Genomic DNA, 15,700 nt, shown 5'->3' with positions numbered 1-15,700 from the left:
ACACCCACAGCTCTCACAGTATCTCTGCTGGCCTGCCTCTCTTCACGGGGAAGAGAAAATGAAGCCGGGGCTGGAGAGGGGCAAGTGACTCTGCAGAATTTATGGCAACAGAATTTACAACTCAGAGGAGAGACGCCCACAGCTCTCACATTTGGTCTATTCCTTTTGAACAGGTTATACCCCTCAATTCCTACATTCCAGTCACGAGTCTCATCCTACCAGGTTTCAGTAATGTCTACCGGGTCGTATTTGCCATCCTGTACTAAAAGCTTCAGTTCGTCTTGCTTGTTTCCCATACTCTGTGCATTTGTGCGGAGACAACTGAAACCATGGGTTGTTCCCTCCAGCTCCTTCCTTTCTGTAGTTGCTTGCCCTTTAGCAGGTTTGTAGAGCACCTCAGTTTTCTGTGCATCAGTGAAGCTATTTTCCTCAGTGCCAGGTGCTCTTCTGTCATTTGTAATGTTGTCTCCCTCCCCCTCAAGATCTAGTTTAAAGTTCTGATCAGGTTCTCGAGACTCTTAGCAAACACATTGTTGCCAACTGCTGTGAGGTGCAGCCCATCTCTCACCAGAAGTCCTTCCACAAGGAAGCGGAAACCACGATCCAAGAAGCCAAAGCCTTCCTGATGACACCACCTTTGCCGCCAATGGTTTACTTCAAGTATTTTCCTCTCTCTTCCTGGGCCACAACCTTCAACAGGAAGGAGTAATGAAAAGACTACCTGTGCCCCACGTCTCTTCAGTTACCTGCCCAGTGTCTCATGGTCCCTTGCTATGTGTTGCAGGCTGCGTGTGGCAATATTATTAGTACCCACGTGAATCAGAAGGAAGGGGTAGTGGTCATTGGGCTTTATAAGACTTGGCAACTTCTCTGTTACATCATGAATCTTTGCACCCAGAAAACACACCTCCCGTGACATCCTGTTTCCTCCACACATTACTGCCTCTGTTGCCCTCAGTAAAGAGTCACTTATCACTACCACATGTCTCTTCCCCCTCTGGAACATCTTGTTCTTCAACATCTTGGCTCTAAACATCCTGGCTCCAGCATTACATTGATCCTTCCATCATTCCACCTACTGCAGGAGTCTTAGTTGCTTTGTCTTCTAAAATCATTCCAGATTGCACTTCCAGTGGCACTGAGCCATCCTCTAGGCATGGCTGTGACCCTCAGGGAACTGTGTAAGACCTTCTTCCTGATCTGACAAATCTTCTCCAATAATTTTTCTCAGGGGCTGTACTTCCTCACTGGCCTCCGCTTTATTCAGAGATTTGCTTATTATTATCTTCTGCATCTCAATTCTTAATTGTTTTCTCTGCCCATGAAGTAATTTTTGCAAATCCACTGCAGTTGACATACTTGCAATCATGGGTGCTGCTAGAGGAACTTGCTCAAAGTCAACACATTCCTACACTCCTTAGCATTCCATTTGCCACAGCTAGTGCAATGCCACCATTAATTCTCATTACCATAAATAAATTAGACTATTGGATAGCAGTTTTACAATCAGCCTTCAATTACTACTCTTTTTGAGCCAGCTTTAGGGTCATATTTCAGATTGACATGTTTATCGACAGTTGAGTAGTTATTTAATTACTTTAGTGGTTTATAGCAGTTTCAAAAGTACAAGTGAAATTTGGAAAATTAGAATATCATGGAAAAGTTCATTTATTTCAGTAATTCAACTGAAAAGGTGAAACTTATGTATGAGATAGACTCATGACATGCAAAGCGAGGTATGTCAAGCCTTTATTTGTTATATTTGTGATGATTATGGCATACAACTGATGAAAACCCCAAATTAACAATCTCAGAAAATTAGAATATTAAATGAAATCAGCAAAACAAGGATTGTAAATAGAGCAATATTGGACTTCTGAGAAGTAGAAGCATGCATATGTACTCAGTACTTGGTTTGGGCGCCTTTTGCATCAATTACTGCCTCAATGCGGCGTAGCATGGATGCTATCAGCCTGTGGCACTGCTGAGGTGTTATGGAAGACCAGGGTGAGGGGAGAGACTTCATCAGGCAAGGCGTCCTTCCACCTGCCTTGCCCCACCCCCTGGCCCTGGGTCGTCTCATAAGGAAGCTGTGCCTGGAGGAAGAACTGTGAGGGGAGAGACTTCATCAGGCAAGGCCTCCTTCCACCTGCCTTGCTCCACCCTCCAGTCTCTGCTTCTCATTTTGTTTTGTATTGCATTGTATTGCATTGTTCGGTCTCATGTCTCTCATCTTTCTCTTGGCAATGCCCCATAGATTCTCTGTGGGGTTCAGGTCCCCAAATCAACACAGACTGTGGAAACTTCACACTGGACTTCAAGCATCTGGCATTGTGTGCCTCCCCATTCTTCCTCCAGACTGGGTCCTTGGTTTCCAAATGAGATGCAAAAGCTGCTCTCATCAGAAAAGAGATTTGGGGAGCCATGTCATCAGCTGGTGTTGGTCCACTGTGCTTCATTAAGTCCAGGGTCAACGCAGCCGTCTACCAGGAGATTTTGGAGCACTTCATGCTTCCTTCCACAGACAAGCTTTATGGGGATGCTGACTTCATTTTCCAGCAGGACTTGGCACCTTCCCACACTGCCAAAAGTACCGAAACCTGGTTCAATGCCTGTCAGGGAACTGCCATCAGGGCCGGAGGGAGAGAGCGGGCTCCAGAGGGATTCCAGAGAGCGTCCCGGGATGGGGAGAGGCAGCCCATCTTCTGCGGAAGGGAATCAGCGTAGCACCAGTGGAGAAGGGGGGCAGATGGGGGAATCGGCGAGGCGGTCCCATGACTCCTTGCCGGGGACCAGCGGGGAGAGTAAGGGTCCTCCGCTGCCCACACCCTCCTTGCGCAGAAGGCTTCTGCGCAGGGAGAGTAGGCGGAGACTAGGCGTCAAAGAGCTTCTTTGCTGGAAGAAGTTCAAGAAACGCCCACTGACGGATTCTGCCAGCGATTGAGACAGCCACGGGCGAGTGGCTGTCCGGACAGAAAAGGTTCACTCAGGCAACCCAGCCAGGTGTGGCGCCAGTTTACGCACGAGCAACCCCTAGAACCATTACAGCAATCCGTCAGTCTCTGACGTTGCTTGTGCGCAGCCCCAGAGAGGCAGCATGATGAGCCAAACAGGGACAGCCGGAGAGACGGAGCAACAAGCCGTGGTGCGAGGTCTGGTCGAGAGGAACCGAGACCTGGAGGCGCATGTAGCTACCCTGACGGCGCGGCTGGAGGAGAGACGGGCTCAGGATGCACAGGTCAGAACCACCCCCATCGCAAGGAAGGTACCGGGGCTGGTACACAAGTTTGGGGGAAAGCCCCAAGACTACAATGCTTTCCGAACGGAAGTTCAGTATGCTTTGGAACTGCAGAAAAATGACTTTGCTGATGACGGGGAGAGGGTGGCTTACATTGTGGGACATCCGCAGGATGGGGTGCGCGAATGGATCAGGCCCCTAATGGCGACGCAGAATGATGCCTTGAAGGACCTTAAGAAATTCTACCAGGCAATGGACGCGATGTTCTCCAGCGAGGTTGAGCAAAGCGTGACACGGCGGGAACTGATGGGGTGCAAGCAGGGGGGCCAGTCCGTCAGAAACTACTGGTCGCGTTTTGCGATGTTAGTCCACAGGCTCGGGTGGGATCTGGACTCTGAACCGATACAAATGTTGTTTGAGGCGGGTTTATCCCCCGAAGTGAAAGACGAGTTGTCCCGAGCGCCCCGGCCGCGGTCGATGGATGAACTCACAAAGGCTGTGCTTGCGATCGGCGTACGCCAGGAAGCGCGGGCTCAGGAGAAGCGGGAGATAAGAGGGGAACGTTTCCATGACAACCGCATTCCTGAGATGCCGAGGGAGCCTTCCCAGGCGGCGGAGCCGATGAAAATAGATGGTGCGCGCACGTGCGCGCAGTTTCAAACACTGGTGAAGGTCGGAAAAGGGAGGGAAAGGAGTGGAAAACTACCAAGAAGTGTTTCCTCTGTCAATGACCGGGACATTTTGCTAAGGTCTGCCCTCAACGAAAAGCCTGGCAAGGCATGGTGGGGGCTGCAGGCCACAACGAGAAGGGGGAGGAAGGGCAGGTGCAGGGAAACGACAACGCCTGGCTGCCAACCAGCAGGGGCAGCAGCCAGGCCAGCAACCAATAGAAGTGCCCCAGCCTGACCCCCCCAAGGCAGCTATAGCCATAGAAGTGGTGCTAGAACTCCCGAATGGGCACCCCGTCAAAGTGAAGGGACTGCTAGATTCGGGCAGCTCGTGTAATTTCTTCAGCAGAGACTTCGCTCTGGAGCACCAACTCCACCTGTTACCACTAGATTTTCCCTTGCAGGTGACCACCATCGATGGCAGGGAACTTCTGGGAGGGGAAGTGACACACCAGACACCGCCAATGCGGATGAGGGTCTCCAGGCACACGGAAACCATTGCCTTTCATGTGGCCACACTGGCAGGACCCCCAATAATACTGGGAATGAGCTGGCTGGCAATACATGATCCAGTAGTGTCATGGCATCAGCGGTCAGTCACCTTTGGGTCAGCTTACTGCTTAGAACACTGTCTGGTAGGGAAGGAACCAAGAATGACGGTGGCCAGGGTGGCTGGGCTGGCCTTGGAACAAAAAGGGGAGGTGCCACCACAATATGCTGACTTGAAGGAGGTCTTCAGCGAGAGGGAGGCAGATAGACTACCCCCCCACAGGCCCTTTGACTGCCAAATCAACCTACTCCCAGGGGCTCAGTTGCCGGTGGGTAAGCTGTATGCCATGGCCGACCGGGAGATGGAGGAGTTGCGGCAGTTTATTGACAAGAACCTGAAGACAGGGTTCATAAGGGAATCAAAGGCGGTGGGGGGCAGTCCGGTGTTCTTTGTGGACAAAAAAGAGACTAATCAGCCCAGACTAGTCGTGGACTACCGGGCCCTGAACCTGGTGTCAGAACCCGTGACTTTCCCAATGCCCAGGATTGACGACATTTTAACACGGGTGAGGCAGGGGAAGATTTTTACCAAGCTGGACCTCAGGGGAGCATACAATTTGATTAGGATAAGGGAGGGGGACGAATGGAAAACCACCATGTTCACCCCCCTGGGGGCTTTTGAGTACTTAGTCATGCCATTTGGATTACAATTGGGGTCCGCCTGCTTTCAAGCCTTCATGCACCATGTGTTGGGGCCCCTGCTGTACAAGAATTGCGTAGCCTTTTTGGATGACGTCTTAATCTATTCGGACAATGAGAAGCAACACGTCAGAGACATCAGGGAGGTGCTACAGAGATTGCAGAAGCATCAGTTGTGGGTCAAGCTGGAAAAATGCCAATTCCACGCCAGGGAGGTCGAGTTTCTGGGGTACAAGTTGTCAGACAAAGGCCTAGCTATGGACCCAGGCAAAGTGAAGGCAGTGCTGGAATGGAAAGCCCCCAAAAACCGAAAGGATGTGCAGAGGTTCCTAGGCTTCAGCAACTTCTACAGGAAGTTCATAAAGAACTTCACTCACTTGACAGCGCCCATAACGGATTGCCTTAGTAGCAAAAAGAAGTTCGCGTGGACGGAGAGTGCACAGCAATCCTTTGAAAGGCTGAAGAAGGCGTTTGCCTCGGAAGAGCAGCTCCTGCACATGGATCTGGAGAAGCCCATGAGACTGGAGACGGACACGTCCGACCGAGCCATTGGAGCGGTCCTTTTGCAGCCCAGGGCCAAGCAGAGCTGGAGGCCGTGTGCCTTTTTCTCAAGGAAGCTGAGCAAGTCAGAGCAAAACTACACAGTGTATGACCGAGAACTGCTGGCGATCTATGCGGCGTTTCGGCAATGGAGACATCTATTGATAGGGGCGCGGCACAAGATCCAGGTCCAAACTGACCACAAAAACTTGGAATACTGGCGGACCGCGCGAGTGCTCAACCAGAGACAGATTCGATGGGCCCAGGAGTTCGCCAAGTTTTCCTTCGAAATCAGATACGTGCCGGGAGAGGTAAACGTAAGGGCAGATGCTCTCTCCCGGAAACCGGAGTACATGGAAGGAGAGGGACCACCGGAGACCCGACACGTGTTTCCCGAGGACCGGAGGGTGTGTGGGGGAGCGTTGGTTGGGAAACGAGAACTGGCAGGGCTTACTAGAGACGATGCGTTCGCTCAGACAAAAATCAGGGAACTCCGAGACGGAAGGGAAGACAATGGAGGGTTTGAGGAAAAGGAAGGGCTACTGTACTATAAGGGGGCACTGTATGTACCGGGGGAGACCTTGAGGGGGAAGGTACTTAAACAACTCCACGACAACCCAACAGCTGGGCACTTTGGACAGCACAAGACCATGCTGCTTGTCACCAGGCAGTTCTGGTGGCCAAAGGTGAGGGAAGACGTACGAGAATATGTACGAGGGTGCGACCGATGCCAGAGGGCTAAGGGGGAGAGGGCTGCCCCCGCAGGGTTACTGGAACCCTTACCTACACCGGGAAAGCTCTGGGAGCTGGTGTCCATTGATTTTATGACAGATCTGCCCAAGTCAAGGGGGAAGACAGCAGTCATGGTAGTAGTCGATCTACTGACAAAAATGTGCCATTTTGTAGCTTGCTCACATGCGGCAATGGCAGAGGAGACAGCCAGGCTGTTTGTGGATCACATTTTTAGACTGCATGGAGCTCCATTGAGGGTAATCTCGGATCGCAGGAAACAATTTACTTCCCGGTTCTGGAGGAAACTCATGAGCTTGCTACAAGTCGAGGTGAGTTTCTCGACGGCGAGGCACCCAGAGACCAACGGACAAGCAGAAAGAGTGAACGGTATACTCCAGCAATACCTACGCTGCTACGTCAGTGAGAGACAGAACGACTGGGTAGAGAAATTAGCTTTGGCTGAATTTGCGTACAATAACGCTGAACATGTGTCAACAGGAATGAGCCCTTTCATGGCCAATTATGGGTGTCACCCCAGGGCCTTCCCGGGGAGGGGGGAGGAAGGATGGAGTGTACCTGCGGCTGAGCAATTTGTGGAGGACATGGAGGCCTTGCACCAGCAACTCAGGATGAACTTGGCGCGGGCCAAGGAAGTTTACAAGAGGCAGGCGGACAGGCACCGTCGGGAGGGGGAGGCCATACGGGTGGGAGACGGGGTGTGGTTGTCAACCCAAGGGTTACCCCTAAAGGGAGGGTGCAAGAAGTTGCAGCCGAGGCAGCTGGGGCCTTTTGAGGTAATACAGCAGGTGAACCCAGTGGCATTCAAACTCAAGTTGCCTGACAGCATGAAGATACATCCGGTGTTCCATAGGTCCCTACTTTCACCGTACAGGGAGGGGCGGGAATTCCCGGGGTGGGAGGGAGGAGTCACCACCCACCCGCGGGTAGAGGAGAGGGAACACTGTAACCAAGCCACGGAAATACTCGATTCAAGGTGGCGAGATCGCCAGGTGGAGTACTTGGTAGCTTGGGAGGGAGAACCCAGGTCGGAAAACACGTGGGTCCCCGCTGAATCAATCAATGATGGGTATCTGGTGGAAGAATTCCACAGTTTGTTCCCAGATAAGCCAAAACCACTAGCTAGATTCTGGGAGGAAGAATTTGGACCCACAGACGACGAAGGGGACTTTGTGGGTTTTCCTGCCTCCAAAGAGGAGGGAGGGGAGGTGTCCGAGGGAGAAGAATCAGACTGGGAGGTTCAACCTGCGGGAAGAGATCTGAGCGGATGGGAGGCTGGTTTTGAATCCTCAGAGGATGATGACAGCTCCTTCAGGGGATTCCCCGCATCGCCGGCCGAGGAGAGGAGGTTGTATCGGAAAATTGCGCCGGGGGTGGAGGGGGTCCTGGGGAGGAGGTGGATGTCAGGGAACTGCCATCAGGGCCGGAGGGAGAGAGCGGGCTCCAGAGGGATTCCAGAGAGCGTCCCGGGATGGGGAGAGGCAGCCCATCTTCTGCGGAAGGGAATCAGCGTAGCACCAGTGGAGAAGGGGGGCAGATGGAGGAATCGGCGAGGCGGTCCCCTGACTCCTTGCCGTGGACCAGCGGGGAGAGTAAGGGTCCTCCACTGCCCACACCCTCCTTGCGCAGAAGGCTTCTGCGCAGGGAGAGTAGGCGGAGACTAGGTGTCAAAGAGCTTCTTTGCTGGAAGAAGTTCAAGAAACGCCCACTGACGGATTCTACCAGCGATTGAGACAGCCACGGGCGAGTGGCTGTCCGGACAGAAAAGGTTCACTCAGGCAACCCAGCCAGGTGTGGCGCCAGTTTACGCACGAGCAACCCCTAGAACCATTACAATGCCCATCGGATTACTGTGCTTGATTGGCCAGCAAACTCACCTGACCTGAACTTCTGGTTCACTCACCCTTCTGATGGGATTTCTCTATCCCTCTTCAGTGAGCAATCCATCTGGAGTACCTAGGAGTTTATTCCTGTTATCTTTGTAACTTTGTTGTAATTAAGGTAAAGGTAAAGGTACCCCTGCCCGTACGGGCCAGTCGTGTCCAACTCTGGGGTTGCGCGCCCATCTCGCTTAAGAGGCCGGGGGCCAGTGCTGTCCGAAGACACTTCCGGGTCACATGGCCAGCGTGACAAGCTGCATCTGGCGAGCCAGCACAGCACACAGAAACGGCGTTTACCTTCCCGCTAGTAAGCGGTCCCTATTTATCTACTTGCACCTGGGGGTGCTTTCGAACTGCTAGGTTGGCAGGCGCTAGGACTGAGCAACGGGAGCGCACCCCGCCACGGGGATTCGAACCGCCGACCTGACGATCGACAAGTCCTAGGCGCTGAGGTTTTACCCACAGCGCCACCCGCGTCCCTTTGTTGTAATTAGTCACCGCTTAATTACAGCTTTGGGGGAGCTCCAAAAGCTGCGACCAACCTACTTGATTCCTCTCAGGAAGTCCCAGAAATGGTTCAGTTTCTTTTGAGTGATAATAATAGCTTTGTAATGCAGACTGGCTCTCTATGCACTGGCTGCAAAATAATAATAATCAGGAAAAATGAAATAGATAAAATTGCTATAAGTTGTTTTGGTGATTCAGATGTTTAAACTGAAATTAAGTTAGATTTTTGCTTTTGGGTATCTCTGGTATCTCTCTTACATCATGGATGTCGGCTTATATTATGGATGTATGCTCTGTATTTTGTTAAATACTATTGCTACAAGTTTGTCTTGGCCTCTGGGTAGAACAATAAACTAAAGAACCGAACTGTCAGTTAACTTTATTATAACTAACAGATATCTTGTACAAGGCTATATTTCAAAGTTTAACAAATCAGTCCAGTTCCTCTAATGGAGCTTTGCAGCCCCTTAGCTGAATTTGAGATGGAGTGCGGGGCTCAACCTCCAATCAGACCTGTTATTTAATAGTTGGGTATGTTAAAATATTCCATTCCACCTTAAAAGGCATGACTGTTGTGTGTCACATGCTTGTTTACACTCCAGCACAGTTTGCTGGGAACTTCCGTTTGTATATGGCTATTGTTTTCCTGCCTTGCTTTGGACACGAAGGGGAGAAGACATGTTTTCCTTTGTCCTGATGTATGCTGAATAAAACTGTAAATATGCTCACATATGCCTCTCCCTTCCCTTTTGTTGCGAAGTGTTTTACTCTGCTGGCTTGCATGCTCAGCTTCTGAAAGCTTCTGAAGCTCGGGTTGCAGTTTCATGCTGATCCAAGGAGTGGAGCTCGACCGGTGGGCTGGGGCCAGCTGGGGGCCTGCCAATTGCCTCTGATTCCTTGGCTGCATCCCAACAGGGTATACTTACAAGCAAGGAAGGAGGCTGAAGATTATGGTGCTTTCGAATGGTCAGAGAATTAACTTCTGTTTTGTTTTTCACAATGATGTGACATTTGGGAACGGCAAGTCTGTTGTCTGCATGGCACTTGTCTGTTAGACCTGGCAATGGGCCAGTAGAGTTTGCAGAGCACTAGCCTTGTCTAGAGTAAGACTAAGACTTTGTTTAAGCATGCAAGTTCAAATCTGATCACTTTTTGTTTTTGTTTTTCCTTCAGCTAAGTATGTGGATTCAAAGCTTCGTGCAGGAAACAAAGAGGCTACTGATGAAGAGCTTGAAAAGATGTTGGATAAAATTATGATTATATTTAGGTTCATCTATGGTAAGAGCTGGACTTCCTATTTGCATTAGACACCTGCACATATCAGCAAAAATTGGCTCAATAAGGCTGAATGAATCCAAAGTTTAACTGCTATTCTCCCAGTTTCTTAGCTAGTAGAATGGCTTTTATTTTGGGTTAGATCTGCAGAAATGAGGGTTAAGCCCTAGTTAACTACTCAAGGTCACATAACATTGGTTCCTTGCCCTTAACTCACAGGGATGACTGTATACACATAGGTGTTTTATGAATCTGTAAGCTATTTGACTTGTTAAAGAGTTGGTGGGGATGAGGTGGAATGCATGGACAGCAGCTACTTGTATTGTAGAGCTACTTTGAGGAAATAATAAGGATTTGGAGTCAAACACTCCATTCCCATTCACCCTTCCGTTTCTCAAAGTAAGCTGCTAGGAAGCCCATACATCTGAGTTGGTTTGGGAATGGTTGATGCTCAATGGTTCCCCTTAGGGCAGTGGTTTTCAACCAGTGTGTCATGACAACCTGGGGTGCCTTGAATGATGATCAGGTGTGCCACGGGCAACAGTGACCTCCATCCCTCTTTCCTTCCCTCCCTCCTCTGATGCCCTCTCATGTCTCTGCCTCCCAAAGGATTGCACGGCTGTTTGATGCAGTGGCTTTGGCTACAAGCTCTCCAGACGAATGGTGCCTCTGGGGCTGGCCAGGGAGTGCTGGTTGCTAGGAGCTGAGGTGAACTCAGACTACAGCCAGTCAGTCCACCAGACCTTGCTGTTGGGAACGGACGGACAAGTGGGAGGCCAGCCAGGCAGGCGCTATGCTGGCCTTTCTTGTGCTTGCTGTGTGCAATGCCTGTCTGGGAGCTGAGTGCCCTGTTCCAAAGGGGAGCCTTTCCACCATGCAGGCCTGATGGCACCCACTGCTTCCCTAGGTGAATAAAATGGTGGCCTCGCATTCACCTTTGGCCAGTCACCGTCAGGCTGCTAAAGCTGGGGGCATCCTCTTCCCAGGCCCTTGTGGGGTGGCATGAGAAGACAGCTCTTTGGGGCTGGGGGCAGCAGCTCAGAGACCAGGGGTGGCTGCGATGGCTGCTGTAGGACTCCCAAGGAGAGGGAGAGGAGAGGAGGCTGAGGGAACACTCCATAAGGGAGCGTGTTCGAAAAGGGATGAGGGGCTGCTGGCTCTGCAGGCAAGAGGTGACATAACTGGGCTTCTGAGGCTCAGAGCACATTTCCTCACAGGGGAGTTGCAGAAAGAATGCAGTTGTTCAAGGGAGCCGTGGACTCAAAAAGGTTGCAAACCTCTGCCTTAGGGAGCTAAAATGGAATCCAGGAATCACAAGTTGCTGATCCGTAATTTAAAGAGAGACAGTTGTAATGTAGACTTCAAACTGAGCTTTAAATAAACTTGTCTTCTACAGGAAAGGATGTTTTTGAGGCATTTTACAAAAAAGATCTAGCAAAGCGGTTATTGGTAGGCAAAAGTGCATCAGTAGATGCTGAAAAATCTATGCTTTCCAAGCTCAAACATGGTAAGTTGCTTGGTTTAGTCCTCTGTAATTTTTTCTATGTTCACTGTCATAGCAGCTCCCCAACCTGTGTTTGTAAAGGATAAGACACTTGAATATTATTTACATATTATGATGTGCATACTTCATGCTATTTACATTAAAAGTTATTTGCAGCGTGGGCGGAGCTACCATCGCTGTGGCCCCAGGTGCACTTTTTTAGAGGCACATTTTTGGAGGGACACCTGCTGCATCCTCATGCCAGCCTTGTGCTGCGCTGCAAGGGCAGTTGCTTCTTGTTTGGCTGCTGGGGTCTTGAAGGAAATGAGAGTGGGACAACGGAGGAGGATGGAGGGGCTGCCTGGGCCAGAGGAAGGCCACTGCATGATGGTGTGTGGGTAGCAAATGGATGACGAAGAAGAGGCACGGAGGGAAGAGGAGGAAGAGTGGCTGCTGCTGCAGAGGCTGCCACAGCTTCCCCGTGCTTGCAAAGGAGCTGTTGGAGCAGAGGGGAGGCAGGCAGCCTGGGTTGGGAGCAGCATAGAGGAAGCAGGGAAAAGGAGCTTCTGCAATCTGTGCAGCCCACCCTTTGTCCGTTCCCATAGTCTTTCCTGAGCCCGTCTCAGTCTGCTGGCTGCTTTGGCAATGCAGTGTGTGTGTAGGGAGAGAGAATCGTTGAAGGGCTCTTGGTTCCTTCCAATTCTACAAATCTACAAAACTCCAGGTCCTCCTCTTCTTCCTCTCACCTGCCACTGCCACCACCACCCATTTATTATCAAGGAAAAGGAATAGCCAGCTCTCCCACAAAATGGGCTCGCAAGTTCCTCAGTAGTTTCTCCATTATCTAGAAATCCTCACCCACCCTCCACATACTTATCTCCATTTCTAATGTAAAATAAAGAGTTAAAAGATCACAGTGTTGAGGTGGGGAGGGAGCTTCCTGGCTTTTTATTTCAAGGCTTTGAGGCTTTTCAGTCAGTTCAGTCCTTTACTGACGGATCCAAAGCATTAAGGCAGTTTCCTATATACACTAAGGGAGGCGGGTGGCGCTGTGGGTTAAACCACAGAGCCTAGGACTTGCCGATCAGAAGGTTGGCGGTTCGAATCCCCGCAGCGGGGTGAGCTCCTGTTGCTCGGTCCCTGCTCCTGCCAACCTAGCAGTTCAAAAGCACGCCCAAGTGCAAGTAGATAAATAGGTACTGCTCTGGCGGGAAGGTAAACGGTGTTTCGTGTGCTGCTCTGGTTCGCCAGAGCACATGCTGGCCACATGACCCGGAAGCTGTACGCCGGCTTCCTCGGCCAATAAAGCAAGATGAGCGCCGCAACCCCAGAGTTGGCCATGACTGGACCTAATGGTCAGGGGTCCCCTTTACCTTTTTACTATATACACTATATACATAAAGTACAGGCTTCAAATGCAAAGAAGTACAACTCACAGAGTTCAGTATCAATCTGGCAGAGCTTCCTTGCACCAAAGCAAACAGGCAATGTACAGCCCCCTCTCAATATACTCAAGAATGACCACACCCTTGGCCTGTTGTCAGGTCACAGTGAGTTTCAAACACTAATCGTAAGACCTGCAGGTGCAAGATAAGGGAAGCACGTGCACCAGAGTTTACTTAACAGCAGTTAAAGGAACCTCAACAGTATGGAAGGGTTGCAGTTTTGTTTTTTGGTGTTTTCTTAAAATGCTTTTTATTAAATTTTCCTTTGTTAATTATTTACATATTCCAATCCATAATTTAACATATACTGTATACATAAGTAAACCAAACAATACCCATATTTATTCACCCGTGACTACCCACCACCTCACTGCAGCTTTTTCTATCTTATTTTTCCTTTCAATTGTGTTGTTTACCTTTATTGTCTTTTTAATACATAATAAATAACTTGTTTATCTGCATTTTGACTTTGTGAAATTTATTTGAAACACATCAAGGGTTTGATTTGAGAACAATGTTATGCCAATTTTTTTTTTTAACTTTCCCACTCTTTTTTAAGTTTTTGGTTTGGTTGTTGTCTAATTTCCACTGCCAATTTCAGATACACAGCTTGTTTTGCCAATCTCCCTTTGTTGGTAACGTTTTTTGCATTTTTTCTAATGTATTGCTTGCTGTCTATTTTATGTTCTCTCCAACATCAACACCACTCCTCTAGCCTAGTATATCAAAATCTGCAGAAACTCCAGAAGTTTCTTTATTTAGAAATCAGAGTGGGTTTCCAATACATCCATATTGTAGAAAGTGTTTTAAAAATGATAGCTTTGCATATGAAGGATTGTTACTGTATTTCCTAAGAAGACAGAATTATAGAATTGTAGTTTTGGAAGGCATCCAAAGGTCCTGTAGTCCAACCCCCTGCAAGAAAGAATCCATTGCCTAGGCATGACACCTTAAAAATGTACTACCAGAAAAAAGTGTCTGTGTTGCAGAGTTTTGTGTCCCCTTCCGTCATGTGGACTCTTCCACCTGTGTTGACTTTGCAATTCTGGCCTATCAGAAAGAACTGAAGGGGTGATGATGATAAATAATAATAATAATAATAATAATAATAATAAATTAATAATAAGTTTATTATTTATACCCCAACCATCTGGCTGGGTTTCCCCTGCCACTGTGGGCAGCTCCCAACCGAATATTAAAAACACATTACAGCATTAAACATTAAAAACTTCCCTAAACAGGGTTGCCTTCAGATGTCTTTTAAAAGTAAAATAGTTGCTTATTTCCTTGACATTTGATGAGAGGGTGTTCCACAGGGCAGGCGCCAATACCGATAAGGCCCTCTGCCTGGTTCCCTGTAGCTTTGCTTCTTGCAGTGAGGGAACCCCCAGAAGGCCCTCGGTGCTGGACCTCAGTGTCCGGGCAGAACGATGGGGGTGGAGACGCTCCTTCAGGTATACAGGACCGAGGCCATTTAGGGCTTTAAAGGTCAGCATCAACACTTTGAATTGTGCTCGGAAACATACTGGGAGCCAATGCAGGTCTCTCAGGAATGGTGTTATATGGTCCCGGCGGCCACACCCAGTCACCAGTCTAGCTGCTGCATTCTGGATTAATTGCACTTTCTGGGTCACCTTCAAAGGTAGCCCCACGTAGAGCGCATTGCAGTGTCAGGTTTGATGTCTCTCTCACACATGACGCAACCTCTGACAGTTAATTATTTCAAATTTATTGGTCAATTAAAATAACTCCCGGTCGGAGCTCCATTAATCATTCCTTGCCCGTTGAGTCAGTTGCTGGATTTGGCTTCCTTTTCTGGCCAACACAGGAAAGCCTCCACTTCCTCCTTTTCCCTGACATGCGCCTTTCTACTAAACGACTCAATCTACAGGTTCTTGCAGTCTCTACCCCCTCGATCTCTTCCTCCCCCTCTGTTGTGTCCTGTTCTTTCTGCTCTGTTCTATTAATAGAGCTGCCAGGCTGCATTCCTGGGAGAGATAAGCTTCCCTTACTCTCTGTGTGTGAAGAAAGCAGATTCCTGCTGCTCTCTGATTCTTCTCCCTCTGACTCTTCTCTGCCTGTCAGAATAGCCACTTCTCTGATATCACCCCCTCCTCTAAGCCCCCCTTCCTCCTCCTCTGCTTCATTGCCTGCCATGGAGGGCTCTCTTGATGCAGGTTCCCACCATTCTTCACTCTCCTCAGCTTCTTCCTCACTGGGTTTGGCCTCCTCCCTCCACCCTCTGGGTTTGGGTTTGTGGGGGTACCTACAGTGGAACTGCCTCTGCAAGTCAGGGGCATGCAAATCCTGGCTTTGTACCCAGGAAATTTCAGCAGCATAACCTTTCCAGGACACTAAATACCTCAACTGCCTCCTGCAAATCCTCGAATCCAATATTTCCTGGATCTCATACTCCGCTTGGGCTTCCACCATGACTGGAGGTGGAGGTGCCTGCTTAAGTTTCTGGTACTGGTGTGCAGGAACAAATGGTGACAGAAGAGTCCTATGGAATACAGGGTGTATCTTCATTGAGGCAGGCAATTTAAGTTTGAACAATACAGGATTTACCTGCTCTGCCACTTGAAATGGCCGCAGCCTTCTTGGCTCTAGCTTCCTCCACCTCCCCTTAGTTGGCAAGTCTTTAGCTGACATCCACACCTTATCCCCCACTTCGATCTCCTCCCCCTGCTGCCTATGTTCATCAGCATTCTTCTTGTACACGGCCT

The 15,700-nt window shown here is 49.6% G+C and overlaps 1 protein-coding gene across 2 annotated transcripts in view; it reads left to right on the top strand.

Annotated features, from left to right (window-relative positions):
- Window positions 1–15,700, top strand: part of LOC310753828 (cullin-4B) — a 151,633-nt gene that overhangs the window by 117,363 nt on the left and 18,570 nt on the right. For both annotated transcript variants that reach the window (XM_083595178.1, XM_083595179.1), the window contains 2 exons: window positions 9,945–10,049; window positions 11,443–11,553. In XM_083595178.1, the coding sequence (XP_083451304.1) occupies window positions 9,945–10,049; window positions 11,443–11,553 (216 nt within the window). The remainder of the gene's footprint in view (window positions 1–9,944; window positions 10,050–11,442; window positions 11,554–15,700) is intronic.

The sequence above is a fragment of the Podarcis filfolensis genome (genome assembly GCF_964270895.1).
Source record: "Podarcis filfolensis genome assembly, chromosome: W".
NCBI classification, from domain to species: domain Eukaryota; kingdom Metazoa; phylum Chordata; class Lepidosauria; order Squamata; family Lacertidae; genus Podarcis; species Podarcis filfolensis.
Note: the sequence above shows the minus strand (reverse complement) of the source record. Positions and strands in the feature narration are given on the sequence as shown.